The sequence below is a fragment of the Apaloderma vittatum genome, unplaced genomic scaffold (genome assembly GCF_000703405.1).
Source record: "Apaloderma vittatum isolate BGI_N311 unplaced genomic scaffold, ASM70340v1 scaffold31707, whole genome shotgun sequence".
Taxonomy (NCBI): domain Eukaryota; kingdom Metazoa; phylum Chordata; class Aves; order Trogoniformes; family Trogonidae; genus Apaloderma; species Apaloderma vittatum.
Window position 1 is genome coordinate 376 of NW_009727253.1, and position 17,498 is coordinate 17,873.

Here is a 17,498-nt window from a genome sequence, read left to right on the forward strand (position 1 = left end):
ATGAAAGGCTCGGTTAGAATATCTGGGGATGGAGGTGTGCCCACCCGAGAGATGCACGCTGCCATCTCTGCCTTCTCTAGGTGGGTCCAAACACATTTATTTATGTATTTATTTATTTGTTTAGCCCGTCATGTGGCCGATCACATGTTTAAATGTTAATAACCGTGGCCTCAACTGAAAGGAAAGCGAACCGGGGTGACAGCCTGGACTTTGAGGCCCCTGGGGCTCGCTTAGCTCGGCGCTGCCTGCCGGCGTTTTTTCGTGGGTTGTCCTCGAAATAAAAACGGGAAGGCTCGTGGGTTTTGGGGTCTTCCCTGGAGCCACGCGTGGCGGTTTGTAGCTCTGCGGGCAGCTCGAGTGGCCGGTGCGAACCGTAAATCTCCTCCTAAATCCCAGGCGGCTGCGTGTGTGTGTGTTTTTAGGTCGGCCTCGTTCGGGGAAGGTAATGGCAATGCAGCCATTATGATTCAGCTGAGGCGCCGGCCCTGCCGCTCCGGGCCCCCGCATCCTGGGAAAACCCCGTCGGCGATCCCAGCGATGGTACCCACGTTGCTCAGGGGGCTCCGCATCCTGTTAGGCGCCGCTAATTTCGCTAATTAGCCGGCAGCCAGGTGGGATGGAGGCTCGTGGCGGTGGCCGGAGCCTGAACGCTCTGAGAGTCTCAGGAACTTGGCAAAGAGAGAATTTGATTTCCCCCAGGTATCCTCGGGACGCTGATCCCAGTGCCTCTAGAAATCTGGGGAGGAAAAGCTTCTTCCGTGGCTGTGATTATGGTTTAAAGGCGGCAACGTCGTTCGCGCTTATTAATAATTTAAGCCTGAAGAGAAAAAACTAATTTTGTTCAGTTGGAAGCGCCTACAATTAAGTAGGACGTAGAATTTTAACTGTGTTTAACCTATATATTTACATCTCTGGAGCTTTGCAGAAGCGGTAACTATAATTATGTTTAGTCAGGAGGAATACAGTGTTTCCATTTGCCTCTGCTCTGTGCTTAAACTTGCACTCGGGTAACCTCGCCTTCATTATTAAAATCTGATTTTTGGGGGTACATCAAGAATGGCTTTTCAGCCAGCAGCAAACGGGATCGTTCGTGTTCAGACTTGGTGCTCTCCTGAGAGCACTTGACGAGGGTTCAGCTGGAAATTGGAGAAGTTACCTGGGTCTGACTGTCTCTGTTGGCCCAAAGATTGACTGATGGACCCTAAGAAATTCCCATTACGCAGGCGGGTGGGCGTGATGCTCTGGGCTGCTGCGGACACTCAGATGTTGGATTCGGGCACGGTGGGTGGCTTCTCACCCCGAAAACAGCCCTGCAGAGTTTTTTGTTGCACAGGAGTGATCCCGCTTCATTCCACCTCTGGTGAACTGCGCTGGCGTCCTCCAGGAAGAAAGAGCGGCTGGGCGCTGCGAGGATCCTTCTCAGGATTTGCACCTCTGAAAAAAATCTTTTAAAAAATTTGAAAATGCAAAAAAACCACAGTGTTTTTATGTAGAGGCCTGGACGAGCAGTTTTCTGTGTGTGTGATCAAAGTGTCGTGCTGTTGGGAAGCTGGTAGGGGAGGAGCAGGTAGGATCTGGTGCCCTCTTTTTGGCAGCCGTGGCGTGTTTGTCAGTCGCTGGGGAAGCGCGGGATTCGGGGGCCGGTGAGCATTGATGAGGTTCCGTTGGTTTTCTGCTCCTCTGCAGACAGACCGAGCCCACCGGGTTGGCTCTGAGGAGCTCTGGTGCTGGTAAAGCTGGGACAGCATCCCCAAAGGTGTCCTGTAAACCAGGGGGCTTCCCAAGATCGCGGTTTGGCTCTTTCAGGCGCCTTTTCTGCATGTCTAGTTTGGTTTTTTTCCTGCTTTGAAGACAGTAAAGTGTGGCAAGAGATGCCAAACCCCTGATGTGATGCTCTCTTGCGTGTCGGGCGTCCAGGTCGTGGCGTGAACCTCCCAGACGCGTTGCACATCACTTGGTACCCGGCTGAGGCTTCTGGGGGTGGAGGTACGACGGGGTGGGTTGAGCACCCTTACCCCAGCGAGATCTCATCCCAACTGCTCACTCCGCTCTGGTGAAATTGCTCACGAACAGAAAACCCCCGAGGGCTCCTTCGTGGCTCTGTAGAGCGGCAAAGGTGCCGCTGGAGGCGCGGAGTCCCACCCCGCAGGGTTTTCTCTCAGTGCTTTCGACGGAAGCTCTGCCTCTGGGGAGCCAAAAACCGGTGTCGGATCAATAGATTCCATCTTCAGAGGCTTTGGGGAGCTTCCCCCGCGTGGCTGCCGGGCGCAGGGAGGGTTCAGGGGATGCGTTAGTTCACCTTGCCTGCCTGAAGGCACTTTCACTTTATGAAAACGTGTGGCTTCCCCCCACCTTTTTTTTACCTTAAACTACTACTTTGAAATGCAGTTGGATGGTCGAGCTGTCTCTGGTTGTGGTAGACTGGGTCACAGCGACACGAAAGTCAAGGAGTTGCCTGCAAAGCAAGGGAAGGGTGAGGCAAATCTTCAGTACGAGGGAAACTGTGGGAAAGAAAAAATGTGTGGTGCTGTGGTTGCCCTTCGCTTCGTGTTTGTCTCCTACGAGGGTTTAATTGGCTTGTCTCGGTTAGTATTGCCGTGTTGTAGCTCCGAAGGGATACTTGGGGGGTGAAAAACGAAAAAAAAGAGCTGTGGAAATGGCTTAAAAAGGGAGGTAAAGGCCAAGGTGCAGGCTCTGAGACCAAGGGCGCGCCAGAGGAAAAGTGCAAATACCGCCTGAGTCAAGACGCGGTGGTGGGATCTCGAAAAAGCAAGTGGTGTCATGGTCCAGCCACTTCTCTGGACAGAGCTCAAGAAGGTCCCGAGCGTCGATAACCCTTCAAGCGTGAACCCGGAGGGATCTCTCCAAATTACTGGGGCACCTGGTGGTTTGGGGCTCCTCCTCCTTGCTGCAAAGATGCTTCTTTATTCACAACTGGGCTGTGGGAAACATCCCAGAGCCGGGTTTCTCTGTAGCCTGCGACAGAGGTGCTCTGCTACCCTGCTGATTCTCAGAAATGCCACCTCTGGTGGCAAAACCGAACCCCCAACGCCCGCCTCCGGTGCTAAAAACCTGTTTAGAAAACCGCCGTAAGGCAGCAAGGGAAAGCGGGTTGGGCTTTTTAATTTTTTTTCCTCTGAAAACAACACCAGATGCTGGAGGTGGGACACAGAGGAGAGACCATCCTGTCCTGCTGGACCCCACCTCATATTTAATGGGGTTTTTTTCCTATTTTCTTGCTCTCTGGATATCAACCTGTGAAAGGTTAATCCCGTTCCCGCCGTCCAAGGCTGTGCCAGTGGCTGGGAGGGTGCGTTTTGTAGCAATTAGAACAAACGAGGCCCAATTAGTGAGGTTCCGTGCCCAAATAAATTTTTTTTTTTTATTATTTAAGACAGGAAGGCAGAGCCGAGCGCAATTTGCCTCCCGTGGCTCCGAGGGTGTTGGTGCTGGCTGGGTCGCGCGGGCAGGAGGAGTCAGGCTGTTCCTTAGGAAGTAGGGCAGGGTGCTGGCTTAAAATAGCGCCCAGCGCCGGGGCTGCTTGTGATGAAGGGAGCTATTTAGGTAAATCCTGGGGTCTCGCTGGGGGCAGAGCCGCCTGCTTAGCTAAAGATACTCCTCGGAGATCTATATTTGTCCGGGATCCTTCCCGGCTCGGCTGGTTTTCCAGGTGTTCCCTGGGCGGGTTGCGTTGGGATGGCGGCCGTGTTTACTGGACGGTCCGGTACCTTCATGTTTTGGATGGAAATGGAATTAGATGTCGTTAAGCAGCGAGGAAATGGGCTACGTAAAGACATCAGCTTTATCCTGTAATGCAGAGCTTGGCTCTGAATGAGCCTGGGCGGGCTGGCGGTGCCGGAGAGGCGCACGCCGGTGACACTTGGGAGCTGGGTCAAGTGTAAAGGGAAAACCCTTCAGGGCAGGGAGCTGGGGGTACAGGCAGAAGGGAGGGATGGGGAGCGGCTCTGGCACCCCCAGCAGTGAGCTGGAGGATAAGAGGAGGATGCCCAGAAGCAGTAGAAAAAGAAATCTTGGTACGGATTGTGCTGGAGCCACCTCCTCCAGCTGAGATCCCGGGAATGCCACCCGAGGGGGCTTGGGGAGGGATTTCTCTCTGCAGAGGTTCCGTCAGTCTCCTGGTTTCTGGGGGCTTCCCACCCTTTAGCGAAGGCCTTTGCAGTGGTGGTGGCTGCGACACGTGAGCTTAAAGCACTTCCTCGGCTGCGAGCGGGATGCGGTGAGAGCTGGGAGGGTCTCCCCTGTGTCAGAGGAGCGGGTTAGGGGGAGCGTCAGGAAAAGAGGGAGAAGCGGTGTCAGCAGCGACTCCAGTAAGCCTTGGGTTCCCTAGAAAATACCCCTTTCTGTCAGCTCCTGAGGGGTAGCAGACGTGGTAAAATGGCTCCTCAGACAGCAGAGAGAGAATATTGCCCTGAAGGTGATGTCTCAGAGAATGTATTTCAAAGGCTTCCTGGAGGAAGACCCTGAAAACAGGGGCTGGCTTTGCTGGCTCAGCGATAACCCTGGGCCCATCTCATCGAGCTCCATCCCCGACACGGGAAGGTGTGTGAAGCTGCTCTGAAAGCGTCGCTGGCACTACCTGAGCCCCTTTGCTGGGCTGCTTCCTCCTTGGGGTGCAAGAAGGCTGCTCTGGCTGCTCTCCAGTGTGACCACCGGGAAGATTTTAATCAGTTTGCAGCTCCCTTTAGACCCTCGGCACCTCCGTGTGGTTCTGAGGTGATACGTGGGTATAAATGTCAGTCCTTGGAGGAGAGCACCTTGCAAGAACTGTTTTAATCCAGCGCAAACACAGCTCAGGTTGAAGCAGGAAGACAAACCGAGACCCCTAATGTGCGTGAATTGGGCTCTTTTTTTTTATTATTTTACCACAGTGATGACTGCAAGCGCTCAAATCCTGGTTTATTGATGGTGTGACCACCTGGTGCAACGAAACCAGTCACTTCTCTGAGGACCTGCAGGCCGGGCTCTGCATGATCCCACCCCGCTTGGGCTCCAGCGTGGTTCTGGCTGGTGCTTTTGTTGGGTTTTATGTTCGGGTTTTCCCCATGGAGCTGCTGTTTCCCACCCACGACGTCACCCAGAGCAAGATCTTGAAAGTACGCGACGGGCAAACTTGTGGCTGCTGAAAGTAGCTTTAAAACTGGAGCCAGCGCCCCCCTCCCCTGCCCCGGCGCTGCCGGCGCTGGGGTCAAATTTACATTCATCAGCAGGTGGGGGATTTGCCTTTGACACAAAGACCCCGCTGTTCCTGCATTAAGGATCTATTAGTGGAGGCGCTGGCAGCTCGCTAACCTTGTGAAACAGGTGGCGAATTTCCCTGCCTGCTGACATCTAGGAATCCCCTCCCGGCTCCCTTGGTGAGCTCACTTTTTTTTATGGAGCTGCAGCTGTTTGCTGGAGACCTGGACCTTTTTCTTTCCTTTTTTTTATCATTTTTTTTTCACTCAAGCTTAGCAGAGAGCCCCTCGAGCAGAGAGCATCCCACTGACGGACACGCGGAGAGGAAGGTTTGCTGTCGAGCGATCATTTTGTAGGAATATGTATATTTTTAACTGCTGGAACATCTGTAGAGCTTGAGGGTCTCGAGAAGAGTTTTTTTCCAGGCTGCTACTGAGGGTTTCTGTGCTCTCCTTGAGAGCAGCCGGTGAGTTGGCACTCGGTGATGTGAGGAGCCTCTGGACAAGATTGTCTCAATGACAATCCCAGGCAAATCCGCATCAGCGCCGAGCGTTAATAACAAGACGAACCCACACGCGGCGACGCGGGCACTGGAAATACCATCTGCACCTCTGCATCGCTCCCGAGGATCAGGGCCCACCGAGGGCGTCTCTGAGCCGGTCTCTGAGCCTTGGAGCGCTTCGGTGAGAGCGAAACCAACCCTGGATCTGGGCCTCGGCCGAGCTTCGGCTTCGTTTTCGGCGGCGAGGGGGGAACGCCGGCGTCCAGAGCCGATTGCCGCGGGGGAAAGCTTTGCGGGCGGCTCTCCTGGCAGCTGATGGGCGCTGACAGTCTTAAGTCGCCTCCGTTCTAATTAAATACTCCCGGTTTTAATCTCGCCCGGCTCCTTGAGGAGAGCCAGCTCCACCTCGCGGGTCAGCAGCTCGCCCAGGGCCCGGCGTAGCTGCCTCCGGGCTTCCCCGTCGTGGCAAACCTTGGCACACAGCTCTGGGGATGAACCCTCCTTGAGTAGCCATGGTTTATTTTGGCAAAATTTGGGTGGTTTTCCCCCCTCCTCAGCCTGATAATGCTGTTTACTGTCCGCACTAGGTGTGCTGGCAGCAGAACAGTTTGAGGATAATCACCTTCTCTCCCAACTAAAGATTTTAAGGAGTCCACCTGCACAGGCGAAGTAGCTGGAAGGTTCCAGAAGATGCGAAACACACAGATGGACTTCAACTGAGGCAGCTTTTATGGTTTTCTAGCCTCTTGGCTTCGCACTTCGTATTTCTGCCAATCTCTGGCGGCTTGAAGCGTGGCCCGGGTCACGCTCGTTTGGCACCCGGGATGTTTGCATTTGCCTTTTGTTGCTTTTCTCTGGGGAATTAAATGCACCTGGCTCCCGTGCCGGGTTCTAGTAACGGAAAGTGGCCGTGGCCTCACCGTTTGGGTGTTACTCCTCGAATGACTGAAGGGCAGTTGATGAGGTAAAGACAGATTTGCCGATGGGAACGGTTCCGTTGATGAGGTTTTTCTCAGTTTTGCTCAACTCTGGTGTCACTGTGACTGCGTCTCTTCCCCCTTCGAAGAAATCGCTCGGTTGGGTAGGATGTGACGTACGATGTGGATATTTTTAGGGTTATTGTGAGGAGATAATTCTGGTTGTCCTACAAACAGGAATCTGGCTCAAAGTAAGGATCAGAGCGAGCTCTCTGAGCCCATGGAGGCAATTGCAGCCCCAGCAGCTCGGCTCCAACCGGTTTCACATAAAACTGGGGCGTTATTAAATGCGTTTAACGCTCCTCCGTGTTGGAAGGAGCTGCCGTTCGGTAAGAATTCAGCTTTGCATGAGGAAGATACCCAAAGCCTTGTGTGCCAGATGGAGACGGGGCGGGCGGCAGTTTCGGTCGATGCTCAGGGCATCCATTTGTGAGTCTCGGGAGCTTCTGAAATCGGGGGGTTTGTACTCAGAGCGAGAAAAGAGAAATCGCTGCCCTCAGAAGCTCGAAAAGAACATGCAAATTTTAGAGGAGGGCTCTTGCTGCATTTGTGCAAGGAAGGTGTTTGCTTTCCTCGGTGACCCTTCTGAGGTGTTAACGCTGGTTATGTTAACACAGTCCAGTGGCAAAGGGAGAAATTACTGATTTTTCTGAGCTAAAAGGAGGTTCTATATTGCTTTGTTTCCATGTAGCTGGAGAGAGCAGTTCTCCGACACAGTGGGGCCAAGGCGCCTGTGCCAGCCCCTCTTTCAGACCGAAACAGGTGATTTGTCAGCGCTCGGTCCGGGCTTTGAAAAAACTGGTATCGAGCAAACATCTGTTTTTGCAGACTCACGTGAAGTCGCCCCGGCGAGAGAAAACGTCATATGAACCAGTGTGGGGATCCTTAAAGCGAAGGCGTCGTGGTGTTTTGTGACCAGAGATTTGCGAGTTTCCAGAAAATAAAACTTATTCCGTGGAAAACGGTAGCTGCTAAAAAGCGTTAGGCCTAAGGGCAAGTTGGGCTCTGAGGAGCTTGCTGAGGCTGCTGAGGTTCAGCCTGTGCTGGCTTTTGGTGCGGAATTGCTCGGAGAGAAGCTCTGGAGCAGGTTGCCTGGGGAGGTTTTATTTTCTCCATTAAGGACTATGAAATCTGTGCACGACCCCGAAACTTCAGCTTTCTCGCAAGCACAGAACGGCGTCGCCGTTGCCTTTCCTTGCAGAGCTTCTGGCTGATCGCCGCTCACCTGGCTCCCTTTGAGCCCCACGCTCCACTTTGGGTAGAAGGATGGGGGTTAGGTGTGAATGGGCACAAGAAAAATACCGTTGGGCTGCTTGGAAATTAAAGGGGGGGGAAAAATTCAACCCTGCCTTGCCTGCTCGCAGCTCAGCACCCATCTGTCACCCCCGGTTGTCAAACCCTTCGCTGAACGTCAGAGATTTCAGACGCTTCCAGTGCAGGGGGAGAGGGTGCCGGGCTTGGAAGCTGTTGGTACCTTGTGTCCTGTGTCTGAGCAGAGACAAGACAGCTTTTACTTGCTCTTAGCTCTGTCTGAGCTGTACTGGCTGCTTCAGAATGCCCAAAATGTACTTTTTTTTCCTCCCCATCTGGAACCATCTGTTCAGCTCTCTCGCTGCAGTATCATTCAGTTGATGAGGAGGGAAGGGGATTGTTGCATTCAATGCTCTTCACATTCACTCCCAAATGGGTGTCAGGACTTGCAGAGAGAAACCTCTCTCAAGTTTATTGTCGAATGTCTGTAACCCAGGGTGATTTTTTTTTATTTTTTTTTGGACCTGAGGCCACCTCCTTGTCATTAGAGACCCAACCATGCAGGGAACAAACCGAGTTTTGCTGTAGCTGCCGCCTCAGGCAAACAGCCCTTGCTCCTTTTTCAGTAATGAATCTCGCTGCTGATTTGCACAGTCATCCCAGGGACTCTCCGGCGTATAAACAATAATTTGAGGATCACTTTGTTTTCTCTTCCGTGGAACTGGCCCCTTCTGGAGGTGCGGATGGGCCAGCCCTGCTCTGCCTGCTGCTGGGGGAGAGGGTCTCTGCTTTCGTTCAGGACGATGCACGATAGGTTGCACACCCAACCTGTACTGGGAGAACCGTGAGAAGCTTAAGAGGGACAGATCTTAAGCACAGACTTAGAAATTTGTTTTTTTTTTCCTGTAGGAACACGGTCTTTTTGTCCCGAATGGGTTGGGATGCTCTGGTTTTGTCAAATTCTCCCGGCCCTGACTACCCGCGCTGCAAACCCGCTTGTTCCTGGACTAACAAATGAAATTGGTGTTAATTTTGCAGCAAATGGGAGTGTTGCGCTGTAGCCCAGCAAAGATATCCCTGTCCTCCTCGTTTTGCTGCAGTCCCTCGAGCACAACCGACCTTCTAATCCGTTTTACACCTCAAAAGGTCGCTTGTGCTCGTGCCCTTCTCTGTGGTTGCGTCCTACTAGAGCAGGAATCGTAGTCTTGGGAGCGTGTTTCGATTCCGTTGCGACGTTATAAATCCCAGACTCCCAAGATTTCGCTATTTAAACTGGGCTGGCTGCCATGCGTGGTTTGGTCTGCAGAGGGAAGACGATCTGGAGACCACAGCGGTTCCTGTGAATGTTTTATCCCTCATTTTTGTGAATTATTGTCTGCAGGCAGCGCGCGGAAGGAGCACTTTGTCTCTTCGCGCTGCTTGGGCACTCTGGGAGTTTCTTCTGCGAAACATGGAATTATTTCCTCATTTTACAGATAGCAGCAAGGAGCAGGTGAGACTCTTCCACCCTCCTCAGTGCGAGATTTCAGGTTGGTTTTGGCTCTGACCGCCACGCTGCTGCCCGAGAGCCCCCCTTCCTCCACAGCCCCCTGCTTGCTCCGGCAGACCTGAGCACGAGTAGGGATAAAACTCAGATATTAAAGGGAAAAAAAAAAAGTGGACATTTGTGCATCAGCTCAGTGTGCCCAGTTGCCTGATGCCCTCACACAAGTCAGGTGGCTAACGGGATTACCGGCTCGGACAACGCTGAGGACTTAAGTACCGGCCTCAGCCCCAGCCGCGCGGGAAAAGGGCATCGCGGGGGCTGAGTTTTCCTCCTTTCCGTGCCCCTCTGCTGCCTGGAGGGGTTTTCCCTGCAGCCCCTCGCGAAGCTTTTGGGGCGCTCGACAGCTCCGGGCACGCGGCCGCACGAATCGCTGCGAAGTTGAGAATTCAGCTCTTATTTATTTATTTTTTTTAGCGATGTGGGGCAGCCCCTTGCCTGGTGTGAGGTGTTGGTGTGTGTGTCCATCCCTGGGGTGGTGCTGGGCAGCTCTTTTTTTCCCTGTGCTGGCAGACGGGCACAGCAGAGGAGAAGCCGGTTCCTTTTCGTGCCCAGCTCCTTGTGGGAGTGGAGCCATGCGAAGCCGGGGAAGGAACTTACATAAAAGTTCTTGGCTGCTCTCATCGATGTAGCCTCGTATTTTATCTTGCATAACTCTGCTTGCGAAGACTACCAAGAAAAGGCAAAGCAGACCATGCCAGGAGCTTTTTGTGGATCTCTTCGGGATGGTGTGAGGGGCAGGACTGCTCCTGGGGTGCCCTGCCATCTCCTTCAGCTTTCTGTCCTGATTTCTGGGGTTTTTTGCTTCATTAGTGACTCTGTTTGATGACCTGGAATGATGGGGAACATGGCAGTGAATGGTTCCTACTTCTGTGTTCCTTTCCCCCTCAATTATTTGATCTCCAAGCACCAACTTTGGAGTCAGATTTTCGGCAGATGCTGGGACAACAGCCCCATTTGTAGAATGACTTGCAGATCATCTCCCAGTCCCAAATCCACCCTTGCCCATCGCCCTGAATCCTGTGCCCGCCTTTCCACCCGGCTCCCTTTGGCCTCCCTCGGCTGAACCTATTTGTGTTGGACCCACAGTGGTGGTGGCGGGGGGGAAAAATGGATGAAATTCTGCATTTTTCATCGGTAACTGGAGCGCTCGCTCTTTTTCTTTTCTTTGCTGTGGAGAAGAGCTATATGTGCAATAAAAAACGTCGCCCAGCCGGCGCTGGTATAAGCAGGGGTCTCGCTTAAAGCTCTTTAATTGGCAGCTTGGGGTGGGGGAAGCTCTGTGTGTGCTCGGGATGATTCGAGGCCCGTGGGGTGCCGAGCGAGTGCCCCAGCAGAGAAGAAAACCTCACGAAGCGGCTGCTGAAAGAGGGGCCACCTCGTCGCAGGCGCTGACGCCCCTTTCATGATATCCTCTCTTGTTCCCTGCCCTACATTTCGCGTTATTTGAAAATTGATGTGTGGCTGCGGAAGAGCTCTTATGCTGCCTCTCTTTTGTACTTCTCTTCCCCTCCCTTGCCAGGCTAAATAGTCCTTCTATTTGCATTTAAAAGAGATGGGGTTCTGCATCTCTTGGGGTTCTGCATCTCTTGGGGTTCTGCATCTCTTGGGGTTCTGCACCTCTTGGGGTTCTGCATCTCTTGGGGTTCTGCATCTCTTGGGGTTCTGCATCTCTTGGGGTTCTGCATCTCTTGGGGTTCTGCATCTCTTGGGGTTCTGCATCTCTTGGGGTTCTGCATCTCTTGGGGTTCTGCATCTCTTGGGGTTCTGCATCTCTTGGGGTTCTGCATCTCTTGGGGTTCTGCATCTCTTGGGGTTCTGCATCTCTTGGGGTTCTGCATCTCTTGGGGTTCTGCATCTCTTGGGGTTCTGCATCTCTTGGGGTTCTGCATCTCTTGGGGTTCTGCATCTCTTGGGGTTCTGCATCTCTTGGGGTTCTGCATCTCTTGGGGTTCTGCATCTCTTGGGGTTCTGCATCTCTTGGGGTTCTGCATCTATTGGGGTTCTGCATTATTTGATGGACACAACCCTCCCGTTAAATCCAGCCTATTTCCGCACGTGGGATGCCTTTCCTGGGTGATGGGTGAGGATGTCGACTCCGTTTGCACGTCAGATATTTTTCCGCTCTGGCTGGATCGCGGCAAAGCACAAACCTGCCTTTCGCCAGGCGACACGATGGCAGCGGCGGTGGGAGATGTGGAAGTGCTGGTGCATTATCCAGGGAGCGGGTTCTGCGGAGGGAGTTGGGGACACTGCTTGCTCAGAACCAGGCTGGCACCAGCGTCCTTGAAACAGCTGGAAAAGGCCTTCCCGGTTTGGGGGTAATCTGGGGGATATCTGGCAAAACTCGAGGCACTGTGTAGCCTGTAATATAACGCTGGCGTCACGTCTTCTCCACTTGGTTCTTTTTTAATTGAGCCAAGCCTGGAGAAGGTAGGCGAGGAAGTCAGTTGGTTCTCACTTAGAACTATTATTTTTGTTTCCTGTGCCATCCGTTCTGCTGGAGGTCACCTTCTCACGGATAATACAATTACCTGGTGTGAAAATACTAATAACAACAGCTTTGCACAGGGTGTTTTTCGATCTAGAGTTAAAAGAGTTGCAAGTAGGCGAGGCCTTAACTCGCCAGAAATGTTGGATTCCATCAGAATTTCCCGATTGCGCAGCGTGGGGGGACGCTTTTGGCGCTGGCCCGTACCGAGAGGTGCGAGGCCGTTGCCTGGGAGAGGCAGCTTCTGCTCGGTGGGTGTGTACGGTTTCCTGATAAGCAACAATTTTACATCTTGGTCCTCCTACCTTGGTTGCTAGAACCGGTGTGGTTTGTTCTTTTTTAATTTTTTTTTCCCCGTTATTTGCGTGCGGTCCCGTTTTAGCGCCACGTTGCGATGACGACTCTCGCCGCTGAAGCAGGAGGCAGCTTCGGTGCCGGCGGTTTCTGCATATGGCGTTTCGTCTGCACACCGTGGCTTTTTAAACACGCTGAGGGGTGTCTTTGGTTGCTCTGGCAGCCTAAGTTTCCCTTCTTTCGCTATTTGAGAGCATAATTTCAATTTCAATGCGAACATGTTTCCCAGTATATGTTCATCTTGAGGCTTGGAATGAAAAGACTGTAATTTTTGATTTTTTTTTCCCCCTTTCTCCTTCCGAAAGAGACATGTTGCTAACTTCTTCGCTTCCATTTCCAGCTGTCCCGTTCCCTCCCACGCAGCGGCTCACTCTGAAGGAGGTGTTTGAGGATGGGAAGCCGAGGCTTGACGTCTTGAAGAGCCACTTGGTGAAGGAAGGGCGCCTGGAAGAGGACGCGGCGCTCAAGATCATCAACGATGGGGCTGCCATCCTCAGGCACGAGAAGACGATGATCGAGGTGGAGGCTCCCATCACAGGTCAGAGAGGTTTCTGCAGCCCCAGCCCTAAATAAGGGCCAACTAGGAAATAGGAGCTGCTCAAAGCAGCGGGGATTTTTGTGTTATTTTTTTTCACTGTGTTCCTACCATCAGCGAGGGGTTTTTTTTAATTGCCTGAACTCTCAGAAGAGAGGGTTTTGCTGATGTAGATCGAGTACGTCTTTGCAGAAGCTGGATGTAAAGCAGGGGTGGCTTGGGTCAGGGCACAGCTCCTCGCTGCTGTCACGACCTTTCTTTTCTTGGCGTGTAATTCAGTCCCTCTTTTGTGCTGTTCTTCCTTCCCTAGTGTGCGGTGACATCCATGGGCAATTTTTTGACCTGATGAAGTTGTTTGAAGTCGGAGGATCACCCAATAACACCCGCTACCTCTTCCTGGGAGACTACGTGGACAGAGGCTACTTCAGTATAGAGGTGACAAAGCTGAGCCTGCGGGTGCTGATACCAAACTAACCGAAAGGGTGGAACTAAATGAGCAAATCCGGCTCTTGCGCTGGATTTTGTGCTCTTGGCTGGTTTTGTGTGCAAGGAAGAACATGTAACAGGTAACTTAGGGTGTGATTTTTGGCAGGGAAGTGGTGTCCACACGTGAAGATTTAGGGTTGGACCCTCACCCAGAAACAGAACTGAACAGCAGCGATGGGGTTAACGACTAAATTCTCGCTTCTGAACTGGAGTTTTGATATCACTTGTAGCTGTCAGTCAGGGGAACAAGAGGGAGAGTTGATTGTGTGTTGCAGGCAACAGGATCCTACCAGGCAGTGGGAAGCAAACGTTTAAAAACTTGCAGGCTTCAGCTTAGCAGGGAAAAGAGACTCTGCATGGCTGAGTCACTGCCTCCCTGCTGTCCCCCTGAAAGCATCGACCTTGCGGTGTTGGGGTCAGGAGCAAGGAGCAATAAATCACCGAGGCTGTTGAACATCTCACTGTGACCCGGGAGCTGGGTGCCGAGGCATTTCATCGCGGATCTGCCCCCGTGACAGCCTGCCTTGTCACCTCACAGGCATTAACCCGACGTCTGCCCTCGTGCTGGGGTTTGTCAGCTCTGTGGGACGCCACCGACCGAGTCTTGGGGGATGCTGCGAGCTGCTGGGCTTGAGGGGTGAAAATAATCAGTGGGTCCCTGTGGGAGCACCGGGGCAGGCAGGAGGGGAGAGCTGTTAGCAGGGGCAGAGGTTGCACCTCTCTGGGTTCGTGGAGGCAGAGCTGAGCAGAAAAGGAGCTTCCAGCTGGAGGCAACATCTTGGAGGGAGCGCAAAAAGTGGCCAAACTGGCCTGCGGTAAGAGAGGGAGCCTTCTGCTTCCCAAACACAAACGGGGTGTGGTGGGGAGCAGCTCCCCGGGTAGGAAAGGTGGGGCCGTGGCTTTTTGGGATTTCTGGTGGTGCTGGCAGGAGGAGCCCCGAAACCCCCCGGGGAGGAAGGGGAAGAACAGATGCTTGTTTGAATGGCTTGGCTCAGGTTTGCAGCTCGGGTGTGTTTACCTGGAAAAGACATCATGTCAGAGCCCAGCAACTTTCTGAGATAAGGTGGGAGGGAGGGTTGGTATTAACCGAGAAACCTTGAAATGAGAGTTGTTGTACCCTGTGTCTGCGCAGGAATTGTGAAAAATCCTTCTCCCGCTCTCTGCGATTGACCTGATGTGGGGATTTTACCCCCAGGTCTGCAGAAGTGAGCGCTGGGATTGGGCGTCGTTGGTGGCGAGTCCATCTTGGAGAGCAGAGGCGATGGGAAAACTAATTTTATTTTTTTTTGTGGAGGAAGGCCTGAAAATTAGACGCCCTCTGGTCTCTGTCGTGTCCTGCTGCTCCAACCCAGGGCCCGTGCGAGGCAGCCTGGCGGCTTCAGGCTTGAAAACCTTGGGGCAGTCGGTTTGTGTAAGGTCTGAGCGAGCACAAAATTCTCATTTCATGCCGCTCTTGACCCTCCTCCTTCCCCTTGCACCCCACGGAGCCGGCATTGATCTTTCACGGATCCGGGTGGGCTTTGATCAGTACCTGCGGGGGCTGATCCAGATGTCACTGATAAAGCAGAAATCGAGATGGCTTTTGATTTCCCTCGTTCCTATTGACACGTGCCTCTTCTTTCCACCTACTGCAAAGCGCAGCTGAGGTGTTTGAAGAGGTTCCCACCTGGGGAACAGGTAGCGAGACAGCGGGAGGTTTGCCGCTGGAGCATCGCTACGAGCAAAGAGTTAACGGCACTGGATGGGTGTCTTTGCATGGTATTTTCATTTTTTTCCAAGGTTTTATGAAATGCAAAGCAGCTGTCCCCCCAAGTGCAGAGATGGCCCATCCATGGGTGTTTTGGGGTTGGAATTGGGGTGACTGGGTGATGGCAAAGCATCGAGGTTTCTCTGCAGAAGGTGGGAGAGCGCCGACGTCGCTGGGTTTTCACAAGTCTTGTGCGTCCGTGCGCTGGTGGGGCTGCTCATCCCGACCTTTTAACTGAACGAAACAGGAGGTAACGGGGTAATTGCATCCCGATGCGGGCAATCAGGAAACAGGACGCAAAATTGGGGGCCAAGGAGGTGTTAAGGCGAAGAGCGGCGCTCGTTAGCGGCGCAAATAACCCCTCCCCGAGAGTTCCCTGTTGCTGCAAGGATTTGGTTGTCAAGGTAAAAGGAGCAGTTTGTGGCTTAGACAAAACCTTTAAAATAAAAAACCCCAAAAGCTTCTGTTCATCGGCTCAGCTGGATGTCTTCAGCAAATTATTTCTGGGCCTCTGGCTTAGGGGAAGTTCTCATTTAAAAACGCTCCTTCCCAGTAAGTATAATGAGGCCGTGAAGCGTGGTTTGGTTGTGGTTTGTTTTCTAGGGTGGTTTTTTTGTTTTTGTCTTAGAGAAACGAATTGTGGCAGGGAGAGGGGAGGGGAGGAACCGTGTGAAAGCTGCCCCGGCTGGTGTCTGGTGGAAGAGAACTCTGCGAAGCGTTTGCCTTTCACTCCGTGCCGGAAAACCCACCACGACAGCGAGACGAGCTGGTCGGAGGCTCAAACTCTGGTCGGGAAGGGGCTGATGGGGAGCAGGGAAATGGGGCTGAACGTGTCTCCCCTCGGAGATGCTGGTGGGACGGCGTCCCGAGTCTCTCGTTGGGCTGCGAGCGGGCAAGGTGCCTCCTCCAAGTGGTTTTGGTGACATCTCCCAGCCCTTACGCAAGAGAGGTTTGCGCCCCAGGGGCCAACCCGGTCCATGAAACCAGAATACAGCGAATAGAAAGGGTTTGTTCAATCGTGAAGGGACAAATTTATTACGCAGAATAGAATCTAGGGGAAAAAGGTTGGTCAGCAAAGGTGGCGTGATGGCAGCACACCCCTCTGCCAGGCTGGGGTTTTTTCAATCCAATTACAGCAGTACATGCTAATTACAGAACGGTGTGTGCAGGGATCTCACCAGCATTGAGCTTTAACTTTCTCGGAGGGTTTCACGAGTGGCGCGAGCGGGGGCAGGTTTGGCCACAGCCCCTCTTGCACCTGCCCTGGGTCGCAAGGAGCGATTCCCCTCACGCTTCCCCGCCGTCGCCTGCTGAGCTTTCCCCCGGCGAGGGCAAGGAGGGGGAGTCAAATCGGGGGCCCCCAACGCTTTGGGCGCCAATTTGGACCCCGGGAGCCCTTGGCTCTGGCTGCCTGTGGTTTGCTCCTCCTGGTGTTTCCACAAGGATCGTGGTGCCGAGTGACTCCCTTCGCTTCCAGTTCACTTGAGAACCCTTGGAATGTGTTTTTCGTTCCCTTCTGCCGGTTGCTGGCCTTGTGTACATCCCCACTTCTCTTGACTCGAGGCGTGTCTTTGCTGCCCTGCTGCACTGCCACCAGGGCTGGTGGCTTTCTCCAGTCCTTGGCAATCATTTGGTTCATTCGTAGTAATTTTTTGCTTTTCCGTTCTCCTGCTAACCCGGAAAAGTGACATTTCGATTGCAAGCACAGGAGGTTAAAGCTTGAAATCACAGAATAATTACAAATAGTTTTGCTGGGAGCATTCCTCCTGTTAACAGATGTGATAAAATATTATTTTTGCTGGCCCTAACCACAGCTGAAATTATCTGCCACTCACCCCATTTCTGTTCAGGTTTAGGATCCAGAATTTCAATCAAGTTAGATGTTCTTTTTTCTTTTTTTCTGGGGAGGTTGGACACTAACTTAGATGGGGTTATGGGGATCCCTGCATGTAGCCAGAATGACTAATGCAGAGCTTACCTTGCAGCTTTGGTGCGTAAATACCACACTATCTAAGGTTTCTGTACTGGAAACTAACTTGAAAACGGTTTATTTTGGTTCTGGAGGTCGTTTCCGTGCCACAGCAGCCGGTTCCTGGAGATCTGTGCACCAGATCAGCTTTTTTTATTTTTTTTTTGAAGTGTAAAACTGTTGACAGACTTCACAGGTCACGTTCTCTAAGCAGGTGCCGTTTCTGTAGCCCGTCAGCCTAAAGGGTCAGCTCTTATTAGAGACTCGAATCCAGATGTTGGAGTTTGCTGTCGTTGCGGGGTCGTCCTTCCAGCACTCCAAATCAACCTGGGAAATGCGATAACGTTTCCCTGGGCTAGATACCTGCTGATTTAGCTGTCAGCTTGACGGTGGGTGTCACAGAAGGGTAAGCACGCTCGCTTCCCAGCCCTTCACGAAATAGCTCAG

At 52.8% G+C, this 17,498-nt stretch overlaps 1 protein-coding gene across 1 annotated transcript in view; it reads left to right on the forward strand.

Annotated features, from left to right (window-relative positions):
* Positions 1-12,659: 12,659 nt before the first annotated feature.
* LOC104277086 (serine/threonine-protein phosphatase 2B catalytic subunit gamma isoform) overlaps positions 12,660-17,498 on the forward strand; it is a gene marked incomplete at its 3' end in the record, with an annotated part of 12,543 nt that continues 7,704 nt past the window's right edge. The window contains exons 1-2 of the mRNA XM_009873622.1: positions 12,660-12,852; positions 13,160-13,284. Of these exons, the coding sequence (XP_009871924.1) occupies positions 12,825-12,852; positions 13,160-13,284 (153 nt within the window). The remainder of the gene's footprint in view (positions 12,853-13,159; positions 13,285-17,498) is intronic.